Raw genomic sequence first — 24,366 nt, forward strand, 5'->3', positions numbered from 1 at the left:
TAATCAGAATACAAATTTTAAAAATATATTGTATAAATCTACTTCATATCTATAGGTCTGCTAGAACAAATAAATATATTTTATTATCTTAACTAATGAAGTAGGTTTTCTTTGCAAAGTAGGGTTCTTAATGAAAATTGCAGTGTCAATACAAAACATTTAAAGATAATCGGCATGTGAGGCAAAATGAATTTCTTGCGTAAACTTGCAGTATCTTATGTAAATAAAGAATACGTTTTACGAATCGTATCATATATAAACAGTAAAACCACAAATGTTAAGTAATCTAAAGGTTATGTGCCATTAATATAGCAACAAATCTTTTGTGGTAGTTGCACTTACTACAGTATATTTATATAGCATGAAACCATTCTCTCAGAACATGTTTAATACCTAAAAGAATAAAACATTTGTAAGTTTATTAATAACTGACTGGTATAACATTTTATATTAAAAATTTTTTTCTGCTCTCTTATTTTCTTGTTCTTGATCAGTTTTGATGCACATGAAGGATCAGTGATCATGTACAGTTAAGAAAAGCATCATTTTTATCAGCTTTATAGATCAGTAAAATTTGCAACATGCAGTTGTCATATTTTATGATTCACCCCTTCTGTATGAAGCTTTTTTTTTTTTCAGGAATGATGTAATACAACTCTGGTTGTTTATCTTTTTGATAGTCTATACTTATATATTAATGATACAACAGTTTTGTTTTTATGTTGACTTAAATACTTCTGCATATAGTATACTCAGTAAATAAAACCATATCTGGATTTATAAGTGTTATGTGTTATTTCGTTGAAACTACAGTAAAGAATTCAAATGCTTAATCTGAAATTTGTGATACCTAACTCATGACAAATCTAGTAGATAGACACAAATGGCATTTTCAGTGCAGTCTAGCAAGCAAATTAATTTTGTGAAATAATTGAAAATACAGAGAAAAATAGCTTCCCAAATTAACTTCTGCAAACATTTTTTTAAATATGGGTAACATCCAAATTATCTTGAGCCAACTGAAGATTAAAAGCATAATAGTAAAGGTTATTTGCAGTTGTTTTTTGTGCTTCATGTATTCTAAAAACTAAGCTCCTTTGACGCATGTAATTGGTTATAAATGGAATGTTTCACTGTTGATGAATAAATGCAGTAGCTGTTTATGTAGAATTTAATATCATATTTATATGAAGTCTGTTGTTTAAAATGTTTATCAGTGATAGGATACAATCCATATGAAATATTTGACAAAGCAAATGTTTAAAATCAGTTTAGCCTTTTCTCTACTAGGTATAGGTTCCCTTTTGTGTTGATAGATTGTTATCTGTTAAATTTAGTAACTTATGGCTTTAGGCCTTTAATTTTTAAACCAGTACATAATGAATGACTGTACTTTATAGTGGAAGAACAGAATACCAAACCTTAGAAGAGGGGAAGAGGAGGGCCCGGACAGAGAGAACTTTCATTAGGTGAGTACAGGGAAACGTTTATTAGTGAGTAAGAAATAGATAGGAAAAATACATTTATGTGCTTTTTGTCTTTATTTTCCATTAAAGCGAGTTTCTTGTCCATTATCTTTTGGAAAAAGTTTGGTTGTAGCAAAATAAAATAATTTTTAAACTGAATTTGATTATTAATCACAGTAACTTCATGTGATTATTAATCACAGTAACTTCATGTGATTATTAATCCTAGTAGCTTCATATGGTGATTAATCACAGTAGCTTCATATGGTTATTAATCACAGTAGCTTCATATGGTTATTAATCACAGTACCTTCATATGGTTATCAATCACAGTAGCTTCATGTGGTTATTAATCACAGTAGCTTCATGTGGTTATTAATCACAGTAGCTTCATGTGGTCATTAATCACAGTAGCTTCATAATTCCCATGCTCATTTCTAGCAAAGTAAGATGTTTCACTTCTGTCTCTGCATCAAAAGGAGTTTTTATCTAGTGCACTGCAGTTTCAATATCTGGACATTCCTATAATCTTGAATAACTCACCTTCCTACATGTATTGCACTAGCTCAAGTTGAGCCATCATGAGATTATTGCCCTGCACCAACATCCAACAAAATCCAGCATCTGGGTTTTGATGATGCAGTTCGAGGTTTTTAGTAGGCTTATGAACTGATACCATATTAATTCATTTTATTTCTATGTAGTAAAAAAAATACAAAATTTCAGTCCTGAGATGATATGTTACTTTTGCACACAGTTTTGCTATCTTCTCTGTGTGTTTGTACATTATGCCAGAGAGATTTGCGTATCACTCGCCTTGTGAAAACTCCCACTTAATTTCATATAATTTCACATGAATTTCCTTCATTGCATGTGGACATCATCATGTGACAAAAGCCATACATAGTAACTCCCTGTATGCATTTGCAGTGTGCAATAATCACTGTGCACAGATGTGTTCAATTTTACAGATATTTACAATTTTTCTAAACTTGAGTTAACTTGTCCTTTGTGTGAATTGTACTACTTCTGGTATGAGTGAAGAATATCCTGACACAGAAAATACTACAACAGTGGCTATTGGAATTTCTTTAACCCTATGTCTACTGTGCCATAAAATGCATATGATCTAACATCACTATTCTTATATTTCATTCCCAAAATAAAACTAGAGAATGAAATTGTTTGAAATTTGACAATAACTTTCCTAAAAGTATGTAGTTAGAAAAACAGAACAAACCAACAGTTTTCTAATACTAATTGTTTTTTTTAAAGTAGTTATCTACACTTGGACTCTGAATAGTTCACCTCCAAGGTGATTTTATGTGGATTATAAAGATGCATAGTTTTCACATTCCATTTGCATAATCTCTAAAACATCCTAAATGAGTATCAAAAGCTTTTTAAGGTAAATATTTATTTTACATTGTACATTTTCTCTGTTGTATACTAACTAGAATCATTAATGTGCAGTGCAGTATAATGAAGAAACATAAACAGATGTACAGATGACCTACCTACCTCTTCTCTTTCCCTTGTTACCCAGTTCTATTGTTGTTGGAACCTGTATTGGGAAGGGATATCTTCCTCTCCAAAAATTTCTGTCTCATCCACTTTTCTCCATTATCCTTTCCTTGCCCATTTATCTGTCTGTAGATTTTGGTAAGGAATAATGAGATGAAATATTCTACTTCCAGTCCTACCTAACTTATTTGCTTTCCTGATTGTCTAGATCCCACCTACCACCTGTATTTATTGCTATCCACCTTCTTCTACTTGCATTTCTGTCCTGGTCTCCAGGATATGAAACTTGTAAACCTAATTTCCAATGACCAGCTGGTTAATTTGAAACCTGTGGGGCACACGTCCTTTGCACTTACAAACATATTTATCAGCTGACAGGTGGATTCTTCAGATTCTTACTCATGGTTTATTTCTACATTTTTTCTGTGGCTATTCTGATAGCTTGTAACATTCTCCAGAGTCAAAATGCTACATCAGTGATTTCAAGGCACCACGCTGCTAAATGTCAAACTTTCTCTCCTTTGATCTCCTGTTACCCCACCCCTCAGCACTGACTTTCACTGTTTTCATTAAGACTGGTTTCATCTCTTGTTTTCTTATCCTCTTCCTCTGAGAAGATTAGTTTTTGTTTGTTTTTTTCTGCTTATCAAAATATCTAAGAAAGGAAATTGGTCTTTCTTTTCCCCTTCAACTTTAAACTTGATAGTTGGGGGAAGTTGATTGAGGTTGTTGAAAACACTTTCAAAATCATTTCTGTTGTTTGGTCGCACAGAAAATAGTTGTTTAATCAAAAGCCTGCCTAAGTTCAACACCTCCCAAGGTTGCTTTAAATGTAACAGTGTTCTGACTTCCTGTGTCCTTAAGATCAGAGATCATGTAAGACTTTGTCTACCTTTCTTTTTCCTTCCAGAAGAAAATGTGAGGCTGAAGAATATATACAAGTGTGTTGAAACTAATTTCTCTAATATCAGGATTCTGACAGTTTACCTTTACTGTGGTTTTTCACTAATTGGTATACAGAATATTGTTATTTTATCAGGTGTAGATGTTTTTCCAGGATACATTTTATCTCAGAATGGTCTTGGTGGATGTGTTGTTGTTAGGAAACTTTTGCTGAGAAGAAGAAAAAAAACATCAGCAACAACAAACGAAATAAAAATAGAAAGAGACTGAAATAACAACAGAGATGAAACAGTGGAATGACCATATCTGGAAAGAAATGGTTTTTACAGATGAGTTTGAAATGGCAGGCAGTGATCAACAACAGTTTGTGTTAAGGCTGACTGGAGACTGATATAACAGTGAACGTACAACAGTTATAGTAAAGCATGGAGGTGGACAAATACAACTGTATGACTGTATCTCAGCTAAGTGTGTCTAAGACTTGCATAAAATCAAAGGTACTCGAACTGCTGTCAGGTACACACAGCTTCTGATCCTTCATGTTCTTATCTCTCTGGGAAGGGTTTTATCTTTTGGCACGGCAGTAACTCCAAACATTGAATCAACATAGTGAAAATTTATTTTGAAGATAAAGATGCTGATCAAACATTCATAATATGTTGTGGCCTTCACAAAGTCTTAGTATAAACATCATAAAGAGACATTTCTTGGATTATGTGGATACTGAGAAAGTTAAATGGCAATCACACTGATTGGAAGACTACTGGAAAGTGTTTCAGGATATTAGAGGACAACATTACACAATTCTTTGTTAGTAAACTGTTTAGGAGAATGAGAACACAATGTTAAGCTCTATATAAAGCAGAGGGCTCACATATCAAATTTTAATGTTCTGAACAATGTGTTCCTTTGTATTTGCATTTTTTTAACAAAATGAATTTATATTTATATTTGTGCATGGTGGCCAGAAATAAAAACCCAGCTCTGTCTTCTATTTCCATTTGTACATACAAACCAGAATAAAAATACTAACTACCATATTTACTGTTTTAAGATCTCAATACCACACAGTGGCAGTCATTTCATCTCACTCTTACAATAGCATTTCAGAAATTCTAATAGGGCGTGAACTGGTATCATGTATAAATATACTCAAGGTATAGTTTAACTAAATGACAAAGGAAAAAGTTCATAAAATATAGAAATAATAATTAACAAACCGTGAAGGTAGGCAGTTACATTAGGGTAAGCTAGAACAATGCATCTGCTTGAAAGGTCTCGAGTTACAACCATATGTGACATGAAAGTTTCTACAATAATACTGATAAGAATAGGTATTCGAACAATATGTTCCACCATGCTTTCGAGCTGGATAGTTACACTTTGACAAATTGATTGAAAACTCATTATTAAAACTTACAATTGTTTAATTACTTGAGAATGAGAAATAACAGTATATGTAACCAGGGTTTTTTAGTAGGATAACTATAGTGAAATTGAATTATTAGCATTTCTAGCTGCACTATCACAAGTTGAGCTTGTTCATCTTGTCAAACCTTTTAGTTGGATAATATCTTAACAATGCATTATGACTGTATATGTGTCCAAGGTTTCTGTTAGAACAGCTATAGCAGTAAGTAATGGAACAACTTGTGTCACTAACTCTAAGCAAATAGTTAAAGACAAACTGAATTAATGTATGCTGTCAAACCTTCTATTTGGATAGTTACAAGACGTGGCAGGGTGTATTGCATAATTGCTGTAACAGATGTTGGAACAATGTGCATCACCAAGATTTTTAACACATTGCAGATAGGTCTTAAGTTTACTTGTGTTTTGTGCAGTGTCTGTGTGTGTTATTTATTACATTTATTATTTAAAAGGAGTTGAGTACAATTTATTTTGTTCATAACTATATTTTTTGTTATTTATTTGGAACTATATTATGTGGAGCATGTTACATAAAGACTCCTAGAAAAATGTTGAAGAGTGGTAACTCGTAAAACATTGTAAAACTTTCATAAGTATCACATTTCAGTTCTTTTCTCATGAGCAGTACAAACTCTGGAGACCATGGTTGGAAATCTCTTTTTCCTGGAGATGAAATTAAAACAGGAATATGCTGGTTCATGTCACCAGACAGTCTTCCTGTGGGATGCTTGTGCAGGGTTCTCCTTGTACCTTCAAATGATGCACCAGATTCGTTCCTGTCTAGTTCCAGTGAGCCTTTTTCATCTTTGTCAATTATCCATTCTATTGCTGCAGAAAGGAGAAACTGTTTTATATAATTTTTTTTTATGTTGATTCAGGGCTTTGTAGATTATGAATTGAAAAGGCCACAATTTATTAGATGAAGTACGACCTTTTTGTCCTTGTTTTTTCTGAGAATGATGTGTTATGGGAGGTAGTAATTTGAACAATATGGGTGTTGTATTGGAGAACACACATGGTTTTTTTTTATTTCTTTTCCAGTTATTCTGTTTTTCTTTCCTGTGGTAGAAAAAGATAAATCAATGATGGTAAAAACCATTCTCTCTTGTCTTTCCATATGAGAACATCACTTTTTCCATGGAAATTTGTTTCATTTTTGTCCATTGTTCAAACTTCAGGCTTGGTGGCAATCGTCTATTCACTCTGATTTTATACAGACTCTTGTTTTATGTCCTAGAAATGTGTAGTGGATATACTGTTGTAATACTTGTCCTGGTATACATAGTGCCACAATCCAAGATTGGGTGTAAGAACTGAAAGAATAGCTTCCTCCAGTTGTTCCTCTCTTCACTATAAGTCTTTTTGTTGCAAATACGATCTGTGTTACTTTCACACACTGTTTTCACTAGCAGGCCTTGTTTTACAGTTTTTACAATGTTGTAGGTTTGGAATCTTAGATGTCCTGTCTGAAGAATTATACATTCATCCAGTGGCAACTGTTGCTTTGGTTTGTATAGTGTCCTGGATTTATTGAGAGAGTAATTCAGTACTGCTTGAATTTTGAAAAGCCTTTTTGAAGATTTATCCATTTTGTGATTATCATTGAAATGCCAAAATGTTCAAATTTGTCCTGGTCTGTTTTGTCTGCTAAAATACTGGGTTAATCAAAAAGAGGATATGCTGATCAGTCATCTTTCCAGTTATATTTCTTAGTATGTCCTATTACTATATCAAGGCCCAGAAATTTCCTCATGTCTTCAGGTGTAACTTCAGACCATGATGTCCTTCAAATGATATTTTACATTTTTCTGTAGTTTGGTTATGGTATATGCACATTTCCTAGCAAAACATCTCAAACAAACCATCTCCAAATATCAGACTTTTTAGTTTGGATTGACTTGTTTAATGAAACCTGGATTTTCTTCAGACATTTTCAAGTTTGGTAGAATATCTATTTCTGAACAGTTATGATTAAAGTGGGAAAACAAACCACTAACTGGAACATTTGTAGAATCGTCATCACTTTCTGATGCAGAATCATTTGAGAACACAACTTTATGTATCTTTGAAGATCTAACAGCATCACTGTGGCTGGAGTCATGATTCACAAACACTTCAGAATCCTCTTCACCTTCACTTGGAAGATCTCACAAATTTTCATCAAATAGTTCAGTATTATCTCATCTTCACTTAACACGTTATGTTGCTGCAAGAAACCATTTATAAAAAGTATTGTGAGCAAAGATCAGACAAAAAAAAACAAACCACCCAAAACAAAATAAAATGCATTTGAATCCTATGAAACACATGTATATTCTTGACCTGTTCACAATGTATTAAGTGGATAGTTACATTAGTAAGAGTTGAAACAATGCATATTACCAAACCTACTTTGATAGTTACTTGAGTGCAAGTTATGACATTATATGTCAACAAGGTTTCTTGGAGCACAGCTATAGCTAGAGGTGTTCAAATAATGTATTCCACCAAATTCCTAACTTGACAGTTTAATTTGAATAAGTTGTCAGTGTATGCTATCAAACTTTCTAATTAAGATAAGGTTGTGTGTGCAACCAAGGATTCTAACAGAATACGAAGTGCTGCAGTGATGTGTATTATCAGGTTTTCCACCTCTATAGTTACACAAAGACAAACTGGTACAATGAATGTTATCAAAACTTCTAGTTACATAGTTGTGTGTTGTGTGAGTATATATGTAATCAAAGTTTTAGAAGAATAGTAGTTATACTATTGGTTCCAGTTGGGGATGTTTATATTATCACACCTTCTAGTTGTATAGTTACATAAGAATACTTATGACAACACATGACCAAGGTGTATAAAAGAATAGCAAGAGCATAAGTTGTTATAACAATGTTTATCCTTAAGATCTCTTACTGGATAATGACATTAGTACAGATTTCAATAATTAAGATAACTAACCTTTCTAATTTGATAGTTATCCAAGAATTGGTTTTCACAGTGTTTGAATTCAAGATTTCTAGAATAGCTGTGACTCGAAGTGTTGGTAAATTGAGTATCCTTATGCTTTCTTTCTGGATATTTACATTAGTACAAATTTTAATAATGCATATTATTAACCTTCTGTAATGGATTTACTGTTATACATTTGATATAAGATCTGCATTTGTTTCAGTTTAATGTATGTAACATATTGATAAATGTGTAAGTCCTACCTGTTCTCTAAATGTGTAAAAGATTCTCCAGTGTAAGAATCAACAATGTACAATTTATGTAAAATACCAGTACTGTTGCTAATTCAACTTTCTAGAACCTTGCCAAAAAGTTTATAAATCAATTCACCAAGAGAATATTGGTAGTCAGCTACAGTCAGTATACCGTAAGCCTTGGAAGCTGCAATTGTGATTAACGATTAATAATCAGAAAACTAAGAATTTGACCAGGAATGTTTATAGATTTGGAACATTAAAAAGAATTTAACTTCAAATGCAGCATTTCTACAAGGGCATTAGATATTGTCTGTGAAAAACTTGTGTGTTTCAAGCTATCAAGAGGGTATCAACAAAGAAATAATTTGCTGTCCATGAACGTCGATAAAAGAATTGGTTCCAGAATCAGTATTGTTTGTAAAGCTCGTGTATATATAAACCATTGTTTGTAATAATTGTAATTATAAATTGTATTCTTACTTGTATAACAAAATATAATTGTCATAAAGAAAATTGTGTGTTCCAATCTTGTTGAAATAATGTAATGTGTAATGTACATAACATAATAAATCGGTGACTCATCTGAGATAAATTATAATATGTAAGACACTTCTAGTGTTTTTATAATATGTAAGACACTTCTAGTGTTTTTATAATATGTAAGACACTTCTAGTGTTTTTATAATATGTAAGACACTTCTAGTGTTTTTATAATATGTAAGACACTTCTAGTGTTTTTATAATATGTAAGACACTTCTAGTGTTTTTATAATATGTAAGACACTTCTAGTGTTTTTATAATATGTAAGACACTTCTAGTGTTTTTATAATATGTAAGACACTTCTAGTGTTTTTATAATATGTAAGACACTTCTAGTGTTTTTATAATATGTAAGACACTTCTAGTGTTTTTATAATATGTAAGACACTTCTAGTGTTTTTATAATATGTAAGACACTTCTAGTGTTTTTATAATATGTAAGACACTTCTAGTGTTTTTGCAAAATACCTGAGTTTGATATTTTATCTTTGTACAAACCTTGAAAATGAGATTTGTTTGATACCATTTTGAAATTGATGCAGCAAGAGGTCTAGGAGGAATTGTGTGACACACAGACACTGAAACTTATATTAATGTGTTAGACCAGTGTTTCTGTCCAATATTTTTAGGAGAATAGCTGTGGCAGGAGATGTTGGAATAATGTGTATCCTTAAACTTTCTTACTGGATAATCACATCACTTCAGATTTGAATAATTCATGTTGATAATCTTTTTAGTGTGATACTTTCATAAGAATGTGTTATGACTGTATATATATGTGTCCAAGTTTTTTTTCTCAGAATAGCTATAGCAGGAAGTGATAAACAGTAAGTCAATAATTATAATGTGTATAATCACCATCTGTCCAAACCAGTAGTACCTAAAGTCTTTTAGTCTGAGGCTTCCTTAATATGAAAAAAAAAACTGATGCTCCAAGAATTTTATTCTGTTGATTGAAAAAACAGTGCTCTAATAGAAACAGTAGCATCTCCGTTTGTTGTACTGTATCATTTAATTAATTCAATATAATTTTTATTGGCTTCTTCTTTATTTAGAATTAAAATTAATTCAGCATCTTGGTTTTTGACTCATTTTTCAGCTGCCCCTCAGAAAATGCTTCACAGCCACCAGGGGGGCTGATTATTCCACTTTGGGAAACATTGGTTTAGATGGGTTGTTATATTCAGACAACTTGTGCCATTTTGTTACCAGATCTTTTGGTTTGATACTTGTAAGTTATAGCAGTATATATTAAAGCTTGTATATCATCAGCTTTCTAACTTGTGACAAGATATTGCAGGATATGTAAAGAGGGTTTATAACATAATAACTGTAACACAGGTGTTGCAACAGTGTATCACCAACTTTACCAAATAAATAGCTATTCAGTACTGCCTCGTTTTATTGCCCTCAGTTGTAGTACTTGGCCCCAAAAAATTTAGTATCAGCTGCTATTTATTTTGTGACAGAATGTACTTACTTTAGCCTCTGAAGCCATTTGTTAGTAAGCTAAAGTTAGAAGAGCTGGAAGTTCTGAGTGCAAAGTCCAGAGACGTGAATAACAAGTTCACATGTGAATTTGATATTGGAATGTTGGGAACTCAGGAAAGAAAGGAATTTGGAAATGTGACCTGATTCTCATAATAGCAGGAAAGTGTCATCAACATTTGTAAAGGATGGTCACATGGACATTTTCCTACCCACTAACATTCATGGTAAACTACTGACTGTCGCTGGACTTCTCAAGAATGGGACTTCCCAGAAAATGTCTGTTCTTTCAGTTTACCTCCTCTGGGATCTAAACATCCACCCACGTGTGTGGTGCCTTATGAAGGGGAGGAGAGGATTCTGGAGGTTAAGGAGTCCAACCCTAATGCACCACTTTGACCTTGAATTCCTTTAGACAGACATATCCTTGGAGTGGAGGTGGCCCGTGTAGGGTCAGTCGACTAGTCCACTTGGGCTAGAGTCAACCAAATACCAGTGTTGGATATTCTCAACAGGTGTTGTGTACATTGTATTTGATGCTGATGTTTGGGTATAGTGCTCATGAAATCCTGGTATTACTGCAGTGTCCTTGTTTGGCACTGTAGTGTGTCCCCTCGTAGGGCTTCATGGTGGGTGGGATCAGTGAGCACTGAAATGTAGTTTCTTTATTATGGGTACCTCTCTTTCTGACAAAATAAATAAATAATGAAAAAAGAAAACAGGTCATTGGAAAATAACTATGCATGGACTATTCTGTTGTACAGTCAATATTACAGCCAGATTCTGTACCTCGATTTTTGATTATCCATTCCTTATCTAAGAAATCCTTGGAGCAGATGTCTCCTTTTTTTTTTTATTCGAAAGGGATTAAAGGAACTTGCTAAGCTCCACAAAGTCTCTAAAGAAGTTGCTCTCTGGAGATATTTTGGTGGAAACATCTTCACAACATACCAAACTTTTCTTGAAATCAAATGCCATTGGGGATATACCCATTGAAATTACTCCCCATGCAACTTTGAATTCTTTCAGAGAAGTTATAGTTGAGAGGGATTTAAAGAACATTCTGGAGTCAGAGATCTCTGCTAGTTTCTCCAACCAAGGTGTTACTGCAGTGTGCCAAATCTTTACTTGTTTTCTGATATTAACATTTACATTACCATGTCTTCCAATCACAGTCAAAGCAGATTATTTGAACTACAAGGTATGGCCTTACATTCCTAACCCTCTCAGATATTTCCAGTGTCAGCAGTTTGGTTTCTCAAAAAATTCATTTTGTGGTTCTTTAACATGTGCTCGTTGTAGTGCTAAAGACCATGACGCTTATGAGTGCAACCTGGAATCACAATATGTTAACTGTAATGGCCCACACCCTCTTACTCTATTTCTTGCCCTAAATGGGTAGAAGAGGAAGAGGTGCAATGCTTAAAGACTGTTAATAATATCACCTTTCCAGAGGTTCTGAAATTATTGACACCAACTCTGTATCAGACATATGCTACTGCACTCTATTTATCTGCCACAGTGGGAGTGCAGACAAATCTTTCCATGCCTCCAACAGAGTCGTTTGCAAAATATCTTAAGAATCTTGTGCATTCCATAATTAAAAAGTTGAGGCATCTTTGTACCTGCCACTCCTTCCAATGACTGTCTAGTTCCACTTCCTTCAAGTTGAAGTATTTCCTTTGGTTCATTCTCTTCTGAAACCCTGAAAAGTAAATCAACCATTCGCTCATGCCCTCAGTTATTGAAATCTTTGTCAACAGACAGAGACCTGTCTACTCAACCCAGGGCAGTATCTATGAGGGTTGATAGATCTTCTTCCAATAAAGGAAAAAAGAAGGTGGTTGCAAACAGAAGATCTCCCTGCCATATTCTCCTCCACATAAATAAAAATTAACCACTATGATCCAATCAAACTGTGAAAGTTTTCGATCAAATATAGATGACATTAAGGATTTGATTTTTCACCATCCTCACAACAATTGTTTCTGAAACTTACTGATACGGTCACCCCTCGGCAATTTTCCTTGTACTGAAACGGCAGGTCGTGTGATAGACAAGTGCATAGTGGGGTGACATTGCTGGTTGATCAACATGTGCCCACTCTATCTTTGGAGGCTGTAGCTATATGTGTTTCCTCAGGTCGTATCATCACTATTTGTTGTTTCTACCTGATTCCTGAAGAGATCTATAATCAGTCAGACCTTGATGTCCTTGTTGAGTAGTTACCATTCCCCTTTTTACTATGTGGGGATTTTAATGGACATAATCCCCTCTGAGGTGGTGCTAGTATTGATAGGAGGGGTTGTGCTGTAGAGCATATGATCTTGGACCACAACCTATCTTTTTTTAGTAGTGGTTTTTATACCTATTTTCATGCACGTAGTAAGTCTTTTACCTCTGTAGTTCTTTCTATTTTCTCCCCTTCACCTTTCACATACTTTTCTTGGAGTGTCAACAGTAATCCACAAGGCAATGATCATTTTCCTGTCATTTTTAGAGAGATTAACCATGGTCGATGTGATCTGACCCATGTGCTTCAATGGAAGTTGGACCAGACTAACTTCTCTTCTTTGATCGCTTTCTTAGGGCTTGATCCTGATATCATGTGTAAGCTCTTTATAGATGACTATGTGGCAGCAGTGATTGGCTGTATTGTTCAGGCAGCTGCTCAATGTATTCCTAAAACTTAGACATGTTTCCCACAGTATCCTCATCTTTGGTGGAATTCTGCCTGCCACATAACAAGAAAAGCTCAAAAATGGGCTTGGGATACCTTTTGTAGGTATCCAACTTTTTTAAACCTCATGGCATTTCAGTGGACCTGTGCACATGCTCAGCAGGTTAGACGTCAAAGCCAGAAGGAATCTTGGATGAAGTACACCTCTGGCATATGGGACAAAATTTGAAAGGTTAGTCACCAGTATACTTCTGCCCCCCTTTCAATCTTGTTCTCTGATGGGCAGGAAGTTGTTGATGCCCAGAGCATTGCCAATATTATCAACAAAAGCTTTTCTCATGTGTCTAGCACTTGTGCTTCATCCCCTATCTTCTTAGCCATCAAAACATGGGCAGAAAAATTGCCTGATTGTCTTTATGACTGTAATTGTTCCCTTACATTGGTTGAACTTAAACTTACTCTTCATGGGTCTGGCAGTACATCAGTTGGACCTGATGATATTCATTACAAGATATTGTGCCATCTCTCTCTAGCTATACTTTTGGTTGTTTTTAACTGGATCTGACAGGAGAATGTTTTCCCTCATGTTTGGTGCCATGCTATTGTACTCCCTTTTCCTTAACATGTGAAAGATCCCAAGATTCCTTTGAACTACCGTCCAATTGCTTTGACGAGCTGTCTCTGTAAGATTCATGGGATTGCTCACTGACATTGCAGCTAAGTCAGTTTGCTCTGGTACAATCACTGCTGTTCCTGTTACATACGTGGATTATGGTGGTTATGAGTAATGGCACTATTTTAAACGTTTTTACAGTGGGTTTGCCCTTGACATTGGTCAGTGTCATTGGTGTTTTTAACTCTGTTTAAGATTTTAATCCAAAAATTGGATTATGTTCTGTTTTACCATGATTCCTTTTTACATATTTTACTTTACATTTTTACCTGCTGTTTGGCACAGATAGCCCAGTTGCTTTGTGCCAATAAATGCTAAACAACCAACCATCCATGGTAAAGAGTTAAAGCAGTGTACGTAACAAAAGCTCTTAGGAGAATAGCTCTTGCAGGATATCTTGCAACACTGTGTACCACCAAGCTGGTTACTTAATGATACAGTAGTATCATATTATAACAGAACTCTTGCTTATGATATGGGGAAAAAGTTTATGTGATGTGCAATGCCCAACTTCACAAAAATTTTACCATGTTTACATGTACATTTTCAATAGGGTTCATGATTTTCCCATTTTGTCTCCATTTTTCATCGTGGAGAACTTTATTTTTCACCAGTCATAGGGTGCAGATATGAAATCATGAATGTTTTGCACAGATCTTATGCACTGGCACCATCTATACAAGTATAATAGTACTGTCTGTTGTCTGTCCATGTAAGTACTTTGTGAGGTGTGGATGGATCTTCACCAAAATAGGTATGAAGGTTCATTAGGTTTATGAGGAAATACACCCAAATTTTCAGTTTTGCATTCTGCAGTTTTATGAGTGTTTTTGTAGGTGTTTTTACCACTACTTTGCCACTGTTGATAGATCTCCACCACATTTGGTATGAAGGTTTGTTGGGTCCATGAGGAGATGCATTTTGTGTTTTGCTGTTTTATAGGTGTTTTGTTGGGTTTTTTTAAATTAATTCTATGTACAACTTTTTGTGTCCTAAAATAACTTTTCATTAATCATGAAGTTACATAACTTCTGTCCAGAGTATGGGTACCCCAGTTGGTATGTGTAAACAAACTTTTTAGCTGGATAATTACTCTGAGGAAAGTTGGAATACTGCATTCTCAAGTTTTCTTGAGTTATTTGATAGGACTAATTGTGTTTTATGGATGTGGGAAGAGTTTTGTTTATTTAATACATTTCTTCAGAAAGAATATAGAAGTTAATTTTGTGGTAACTTTTATAGATACGATGAGATGTTTTCTTTAAAAATTATGTAGAGCTTTGATGTACAGTTAACATGACATTTTTCATCAATTTTGGCTCTACTTTCAGATCTCCTAGTAAAAGATATGCTCGCCAAACTATCCCAGCTCTAACAAGAGAAGGGCTAGATGGTAAAGAGAAAAAGCCGTCCAAAACAGGTGTTAAAATGAATGGGACCACCATTGGCCACGTCCGCCCATATGAAAGTTTTAATCACAAGATTCAGGTCTTTGAGCCAGAGTACAGACCAAAGAAAGCCTGGGCTGAGACACCAACGTAAGTAACAATTATGTAAGACTTAGTTTTTAGTTTTGTGCTCACTTTACTTTGACCTATCAGCAAATAATGATGTATTGAATGAATGGAAAACTATATATTACATAATATATTGAAGAACAACAGCAGTTTGGTCTCTCCAGAGTGAGTCTAGAGATGTTTATACATGAATGTACCATATATTTACCACAAATGAAAAATTTAAGTTCATTGATTATGCCCAGTGGTTATCCCATTTCTTTGTAAGTACTTCTTGCTGATAAGCTGTAGTGTTGCGGTACTGAAACTGCTGAACATTTTGAAACAAAACTGATAAGTCACATCTGATTAACCTCCTCACAATTAATTTTGTTAAAAAAAAAAAGTTGTCTTTGAGAAATTACATGTGGTTAGTTTGAAATGCCAAAGCACCTGGACTAAAGCCAAGATGGAGGAAAAAATAAAACATGTCACTGAGGACTCAAGACTACGCTATCGGTAGGTTACCAGTTTTGTAGCTAGTATGTCATACGTATATGGGTAAATGATCCATCAGTAAAGTGGGGTAATTATGTAATTTTTCTAATGGAATAAATGTTTCATTTTGATGTAAAGTTTAACACTTTCTGAAGTGTGGGGGTTTGGATCACTGTTATCTGTTGATTCTCTTTGATGACATGATGGAAATACTAAACCAAATTTCATGAAACTGAATAAACGTTTTCCTAAATAGTATCTGTTAGGGCTTTAAAAGGTTAATATACTTTCATTTAGCTTTCGTTGTCATTTTGTACATTCTGAAATTTCCAAAAGTTTGTAGAGAGATGCTGTTTCAAAAAAGGTTAAAAGTAGTTCTTTTTATTTAAGATTTAGATTTTTTTACTGTTGCACACAAAGCTGTATTTGATATTCATTAAGGTATTTTTGTGATACATTGGCTTTAAGACATGCTAGATAACGGTATTTTTTGCTACCTATATTCTTTGCCAATATCACAATATGTTTAATAATTAATAAGTTATTTACCTTACCTACATTGTTTGAATACTATAATCTTAACAATAACATTTTATAAATAAGGATTTGAGTCATTAAAATAGTTTGCTGTTGTCTAAACGTAATCAGCTTACCTGATATCACAGAAAACAAATTTCATGTTTTCTAGGTAAATATAATTTAACACAAAAACATTTTTAGAAATGAAAATAATGTCAAAAGAAGCTAAAATATTCACAAATCAGTGGGTTATTTCTTTTGAACTCCACATTAAATTGTTTTTCTTCTCTGTAAGAGCTTCATGTTAGCACTTTCACGCTAAATAATTTATTCACTTGTCTAACCACTGTATTGACTTTGTGTTGGTATAATTACATTAGAATCTGTTTTATCCGGTGTTATTTAAACTTTTACTGAGACCATTTTCAAAGCAGTACTTTACAAGCAGTTTTTCATAATATAAGCTCTGTAGTTATAAAAGAGTAACAACAAAGGCTGATAGTAATAACATTTCAGACAGAGAAGGAAAGTCATCAGAGAATCGAGTTGTGGTTTGTTGTGTTTTCAAGGGGTGACCAATTCCAAACAAATAAAAGCCTGTGTTTTGGGATGGGCAGAAAAAATTATTTACTGATGAAACTCCTTGGAGTTGTGCAGAAATGCAAGCTTGAATTTTTATTTTAATATACTAACAAATTGCACTAAATAATTGTTAAGAAATGACAAAATATTGAGAACAAGAGTTAGAATTATTATTTTTACTTATATTTTGAAAGTTGATGTTCAGTTTTGTTTTCTAGGTGCTCACTCACCTGTCCAGATATATTTATAAACAATTCCCACTTGAACTTCAGTGCAGTATCTTTGTAACATTTTAATCAGTAATTTCTCTGTTTACATTCTCTGTTTATGATTCTTCTACATAAACAAACCATAAGAAAACCTTCACTTGCTTCAAATGCACAGTTTAACAACTTTCCATCAATCAATTAACGTAACTTTGTCAATTCCTTATTTACTAGAACCTTTTATGTTTTAACATTCATATCTCCACAATATAATAAAGTTTACATCTTAATCTAAAGAAATGGTTGTGTGGAATATCTTGAAAACAAATCACTTATTTCTTTGAATAAAATTCTCTTCTCTCTCATCATTACTAAATGTGTCACTGTACTTTATTGCACAGTGTATTATGTTTTATGTGTTACTGTACCTAATTGCACAGTGTATTATGTTTTTTTTACTTAGGTAAACAGAATATAATTCTTAGAAATAACTCATTGAATGTTCACATAAATATAACACCTTACATTTTATCATAATGCTATAGCATACATTAACAGAAACAAATGCCATTTAATATACTTATCCATAAACATGCAAGAATTTCCATTAGAATTGTCATTTTTTATCATTTCCCTGTATCTCAGCTTTCCACACACACACACACATTAAACTACTGGAAACAGTATTATCAATAGGCTGCACAGATTTCATATTTATGATTAAAGAGTGTTTTTGTTCAGTAAAATCTCAAGCTTAAATAACACAAGGTGAGTTAGTTTGTTTTAGTTACTTATTATTAACTGTATAGGGACAACTTCTGATTTATAGATTAAGAGTTTATTCACTGACTGACATCTTATCGTCACAAAGACAAACCTGTTAATATCAGCTTCTTAGGTTTTTCACTTAAGGTCATTGTTAGTTTGTTTTTTGTAAGTGTGATTGTGATAAAGTCAAATCTGTTAACAACAGGGCAACTTTCTGGTTTGTGTCATGTTAATTTATGTTTCTTGAATGTGTGATTTTAACAAAGGAAAATCTGTCAATACCAACTGAAACACTTGAGTCTTATGTCAACTGACAAAGAATAAATTCTGGTGAATACCATGTAGATAAGTTTGTTGTCTTTGTTGTGATGATCTTTGTCTATGAATATACTCTTGACAATAAAATCATGTGAAAACCAACTGGGTAACTTTGTGGTCCAGATCATTGTTGATTATGTATTTGATTTTATGCATAAAAATATAGATGTACCAACAATATAATTTTGTAATACAAGTTAGTATTGGATTTTATTTTTTTATATTTATAGACACACACACACACACACACACACACAGAACTGTTACCAACAGTATAACTTTTTGGTCCAATTCACTTTTAGCTAGACTTTGAGTTTCACGTGTAACAATGCAATACAGTTCATGTCATCAGTTGAACTAATAAGCTAGAATGTGCCTTCCTTTCCCTTCTTTTGGCATTTAAACAACAAAACCAAAGTTGGGCATGTTTAAATCTTTTAAATATGTACAACAAATGTTCAGGTGTGTGGTGGTTATTTATAGAATAGTGTTATATAAAAAGGTTATTATGTTATGTTATAAGTCATAAAGGGGATCATGAGTCATATCAAACTTTTATAATCATATATATATATATATATATATAGATTATTATTTCACTATTGTAGTTAATACTTAAACAAGTTACAAAGAACCTTTACAAGATTTGTTGTTTCAGTGAAACCACTGCCTATACTCCTGCCATCTTGCCAAAACTGATTGGCTACATGGACGAAGAAAGTTTGCCATCTTACCTTACTGATGGGTTAATGGTAAGCCATTGCTAATTTCTACATAAATTAATTCAAATAAAGTAAAATAAACAAATTTTTAATATTTTTTGGCTGTTTTAACATGTTTTGTTGTCATGGTTTTTTTTACTGATATTTAGTTGTTTTTTTTGGGGGAAGAAAAATATATTTTTTATTTGTTATAGCTCCATCAACACACAATCAGTAGGATATTATGATTTAAGAATAAAAGACAAGTGTAGGGTCATAGTATTTTCAACACACAAAGGCTGAAATGGCTGACACTCTGACCTTTAGATTGGGGTTATTAACTTGATTAATAAACAATTTCTTATGAGTATCAATTAGCATCATACAAAGTAATCAGTGAATTACAATTATCGTTTAGTTGGTCAGTGTAACAAAAATAATTAGTTGGTGTTTCAGTTATTGCTATTTTTGTATTCCAACTATCCAGTAATTAAAATTGTAATTAAATTGATTAATAACCATGAAAATAATCTATTAACCCTTTTGCAGTGGGTCAGGGGTCAAAGGCCATTTTATTGTATATGTTGACTTGCATTCAAAATTTTATTGAACTACTGTTTTATAAATTAGTGAATAAGTTTGGAATCAAACTGTAGTGTAGTAAAAGAACACATGTAAGTATACATTTGACTGAGTCATGTCATATTTCGAATGCAACACTGTTTAAAATGAGGTGCTTCTGACATCAAAATGCTAATTCTGTAATTTCATACAAATTATGAACTCATATTACTAATATTGACAAGCTGTAATATAAAATAAGAACCTTGTATCTTTTTATTTTGCTGGGATATGGATTATATACTGAATCAAACATGGTGTCCCCATTCAACCCTTTCCTTTTTGTGAAACAGTTTCTGAAACACATTTATGTAAATATATTACATGTAAATAACCAATCAACAGCTTAGAATGTCTCAGAGTGGTTTTTTTCCACCATTTTAATCTTTGAAAATGCTTTTTATGTTTTTTTGCCATTCAAGATTTCAAGGGATAAGATTTATCTTTAGTCTGCTCAAAGCTTCACATATAAAATTTAAATAAATCTTAGTTACTAGGCTCAATAAATTATAGTGGTATTCTGTGGTATCAGTGTAGTTATTTATGATTTTGCATGATATCCTCCATGTACAAAATTTTAAAGGACATAGCAACCTGTGTCCAGCAATAACCAAGTACATAGTGAGGAAAGATAATTGCTTGCTTTATTTCTTGGTTTCTTGTTGTATATTTTTAAAACAAGTAGTTTATTTCTAAATAGTAATAATCTATATTTATATATATAATGTGTAATAATTGAAATATGACTGTATATTACAAAATACTAGTCCACTCAAAGACTGCCAACACAGGAACTAAAGGTCAGTTTTGTATTACTGGATAGGTGATCTGAATGCATGTGCACCTTGTCAATGCAAGTTTTGTTATGTAAGGTAAGGATGACTGGAATGTCAGTATAGTAAAGAATAATAAATATATATGTCGATATATAGTATTATGAGACTTGCGTTGCTCAGACTAAACATTTATATTTTCATGTTATAACATGTAGTAAATCTAACATGAAGAAAACATAACATATTTATTCCCTACTTTCTTTATGATGGTTACAAGGTTGGTTAAGTGACAGACCCAACACAGTTAGAGTATAGAAAAAAAATATATATATATAGTCTTACTGAAAACAAACATTTGAAATGTATTTAGGAGGTTTAAGAGATTACACAAATATTTATTTTTTTTGGGATGAAGAATAGTCTTTTTTAATCATAACATGAAATCACTTTGCACTCAGACTAGTAACGAAGTACTCTATCTTCAAAAACAAATTTTTAGTCAAAATATTTCTGTAAACAATTCAGTTTTTGTATACAAAATACTTTTAACCTTTAAAAGTCTACCAAATTTTGTGAAGTTACACATGCTGAATCAAAAGTTCTAATGCAAATATTTACTGCATGCAAGTGTGTAGCCAAACCTGTGTATATTATACTGAGCCCACTGCAGAAAGGTTAAATGAAATTATGGTTTCTGCTAATTATTATCTTTGGTTATTCCAACTGTCATACAGCCCAGTACGGCCAGGTGATTAAGGCACTCGGCTCACAATTCGAGGGTCACAGGTTCGAATCACCATCACACCAAACAATCTTGCTTTTTTAGCCATGGGGACATTATAATGTGATGGTCAATCCTACTATTCGTTGATAAAAAAAGTAGCCCAAGAGTTGGCAGTAGGTGGTGATGACTAGCTGCCTTCTTACACTACTAAATTAGGGATGGCTAGCACGGATAGCCCTCGAGTAGCTTTGCTTGAAATTCATAACAAACCAACCCACCTATTAAAGTCACAAAGCTCTTCAGAAGGCATTTGGTATTGAAATCTACTTTGTAGCATTATGCTTTTCTTTATTTTTCTCTTGTCAACTCAGAATAAGTATTTTAACCATCTTCTGGAAATAATATCTCAGTTGAATGTAACCATATAATGAGTCTGTCAATTAATTAAAAAATTCTGTTAATCACCTAGTTTTAACTACCTGTATTCTCATCTTTGCCAGCTATAACCCTGAAACTTGAAATTGCAGATTCCATGACCTCTACTCTCATCCTTATCATGTATAAGCACCAATGTTAAATTTGCAGACATTATAATTCAAACTGTTTTATTTACCATGTATAAAAAGTTAAAATTGCAGAACCAATTCTGTAAGTTCAAGTATATGAAACTATTTGAAGAATGAATCAGACTTAAAGTTTTTGTGAAATGAAAAGGCTAAACTCCTTTAAAAGCACACAATAATTGATTATCCTATTTATTTTCTTTATTCTATAATTATTAGTAATGTAATTTATTTCCATGTGGAGTTGTGTTTTATGTAACCCAGTATATAAAGTATGTAACCCAGTATATAAAGGGAAAAATTGTGTAATTTCAGAATTATTCTAACAGATTAAGTCATCGTTAAGATGAACAAAGCAATGACTGTGGTTGTCATGTGACTTCCTTATTTATATATTCAAAATAATTTTAATATAAAATACACTCAGTAAACTACATTTTATATCTGTCTATTTAACAGATAGTTTGGAATACATCAGCAAACAACTAATGCTTGTGATTAGATTAAAAAAAAAAAAAAGGCCCCCAGTGGCTCAGCGGTATGTCTGCGGACTTACAATGCTAAAAACCGGGTTTCGATACCTGTGGTAGGCAGAGCACGGATAGCCCATTGCATAGCTTTGTGCTTAATTCAAAACAAAAATAGATAAAAAAAAAATAATTACATCAGTTGTAGCATTGGAGTAATGTGTGTGATAACCCTTGGTGACACACACAATATTCGTTCACACAATTCACATCTGTTTAAATTAGTGATGTAGATGCTACATGTTCTTAATGACATTAGAAAAATAAAAATAAAAGACGATGGCATTGAGAAAGAGAACTCCAAGAAGTCTTGGTAAGCAAAGTGTGGTGTCTTGTAATGAGGGAGAACCTGCAAACATGAAGGCCAGTGGCAACAGTTATTTACATGTTCCAGGGAACAATGCACAACATAATTAAAATGTATCTCAGAACAGCTGGTGTGGGTATTAATACTTTTACTAATAAAGCAGAGAACAATTTTTCAACCTTCTTAGGTCATCTTCAGGTTAACAAAGAGAGAGTTTGCCCAGCAATGGTTTATAACAGTGTTAATACCCCTAGTAGCCATTCTGAGATACATTGTTATTTCAAGTGGGGTTCTTGTCATCAAGAATAATTGATATATATTTCCATCTGAAAAAACAGCCGAAGTCAACTGTACACAAGTTGCTATGATAGTATGTTTATTAAACTATTCGTACTTTAAGCACTTTGAAAATGAAACAAGTGTGTTTATGTCATTCTTCTCAAGATTTTAGATTCTACAGTTTTTGTTTTATTCTGTGCATGTGCCTGATTGGATTTTGGAAATTAGCATTCAGAAACAGTTGTGGTCATATGTTGCATAAAGGAGTGGTGTGCTTTAGACATGATGGTCTTAATGTTTAATTTTTTTAGATTAGATATTATGATGCACGACTACTATTGAGATTTATGGGTCGTCAGATAAAGCATTACCAAGTGTGGTTGCATGGACTTGTACAATGTGGTGAGACTCCAAAATCATTTCTGAAACCTGCCAATATGGTCACCTTTTGGCAATTTTCTCTATAAAGAAATGGCAGGCTGTGTGTGATGGAGGGGTGGCTCTGTGGGTTGATCAGCATGTGCACACCCTGTCTTTGTCACTCGAAACACACACTTGGAGGCCATAGCCATCCGTGTTTCCTTGTGTCATACCATCACTGTTTGTTCTCTCTACCTGTCATCTGGAGAGACCTATAATCAATCAGGCCTTGATGCTCTCATTGAACAGTTGCCGTCTCCCTTTTTCATCCTGGGGGACTTTAATGGACATCATCCTCTCTGAGGAAGTGCTGGTGTTGATAGGAGGGGTCGCTCTCTGATCACAACCTTTCTATTTTCAATACTGGTTTTTCAACTTATTTCCAAGCACCGAGTCAGTCCTTTACTGCTATGGATCTCTCAATTTGCTTCTCTTCATTATTTCACCATTTTTCATAGAGGGTTGACAATAATCTACGAGGCAGTGATCATTTTCCTATAATCTTGAGAGAGACTGGCCGTGGTTGATGCTACTCGACCCGCATGCTCTGGTGAAAGCTGGATCAGGCAAACTGGCCCTCTTTCACTGCCTTGCAGAACTTGATCCTGCAATTGTCTGTAAGCCATCAGTAGACGACTGTGTGGCAGCAGTAACTGACTGTATTGAACAAGCAGCTGCTCAATGTATTCCTAAAACCTCGACATGTTTTCCACTATATCCCACACTCTCGAACAGCGTTGCTTTCCAGCAGGCCCATGTACATGCTCGATGGGTAAGACATCAAAGCCAGAAGGAATCTTGGATTAAATTCACAACCAGCATATCCTCTACCACCAGTTCCATAGTCATTTAGGACAAGATTCGAAAGGTCAGTGGGCAATATCACTGTCCCCCTCTCGATCTCGCACTCTGATGGCCAGGAAGTAACTGATACCCAGAGCATTGCTGACACTCTAAGTGAAAGCTTATGCTGGGTATCTAGCAGTTCTACCTCTTCTTCCACCTTCTTAGCCATCAAGACTCGGGCAGAGCAGTCACCTCTTTCCTTTCAAGCTGATTGTCTCTTTGACTATAATCGTCCCTTTACACTGGTGGAACTCAAACTGGCCCTTCATCAGTCTGGCAGTACATCTGTTGGTTCTGATGATATACACTATGAGATGC

At 33.6% G+C, this 24,366-nt stretch overlaps 1 protein-coding gene across 7 annotated transcripts in view; it reads left to right on the plus strand.

Moving 5' to 3' along the window:
• Ptpmeg (protein tyrosine phosphatase Meg) overlaps positions 1 to 24,366 on the plus strand; it is a 171,457-nt gene that overhangs the window by 85,828 nt on the left and 61,263 nt on the right. For all 7 annotated transcript variants that reach the window (XR_013028708.1, XR_013028711.1, XR_013028710.1 and 4 more), the window contains 3 exons: positions 1,401 to 1,469; positions 15,229 to 15,435; positions 18,943 to 19,036. Coding sequence is in view for 3 of the 7 variants with exons in the window: in XM_076503285.1 (XP_076359400.1) it covers positions 1,401 to 1,469; positions 15,229 to 15,435; positions 18,943 to 19,036 (370 nt within the window). In the remaining 4 variants the exon portion in view is untranslated. The remainder of the gene's footprint in view (positions 1 to 1,400; positions 1,470 to 15,228; positions 15,436 to 18,942; positions 19,037 to 24,366) is intronic.

This window comes from Tachypleus tridentatus, chromosome 6 (assembly GCF_004210375.1).
Source record: "Tachypleus tridentatus isolate NWPU-2018 chromosome 6, ASM421037v1, whole genome shotgun sequence".
Lineage (NCBI taxonomy): Eukaryota > Metazoa > Arthropoda > Merostomata > Xiphosura > Limulidae > Tachypleus > Tachypleus tridentatus.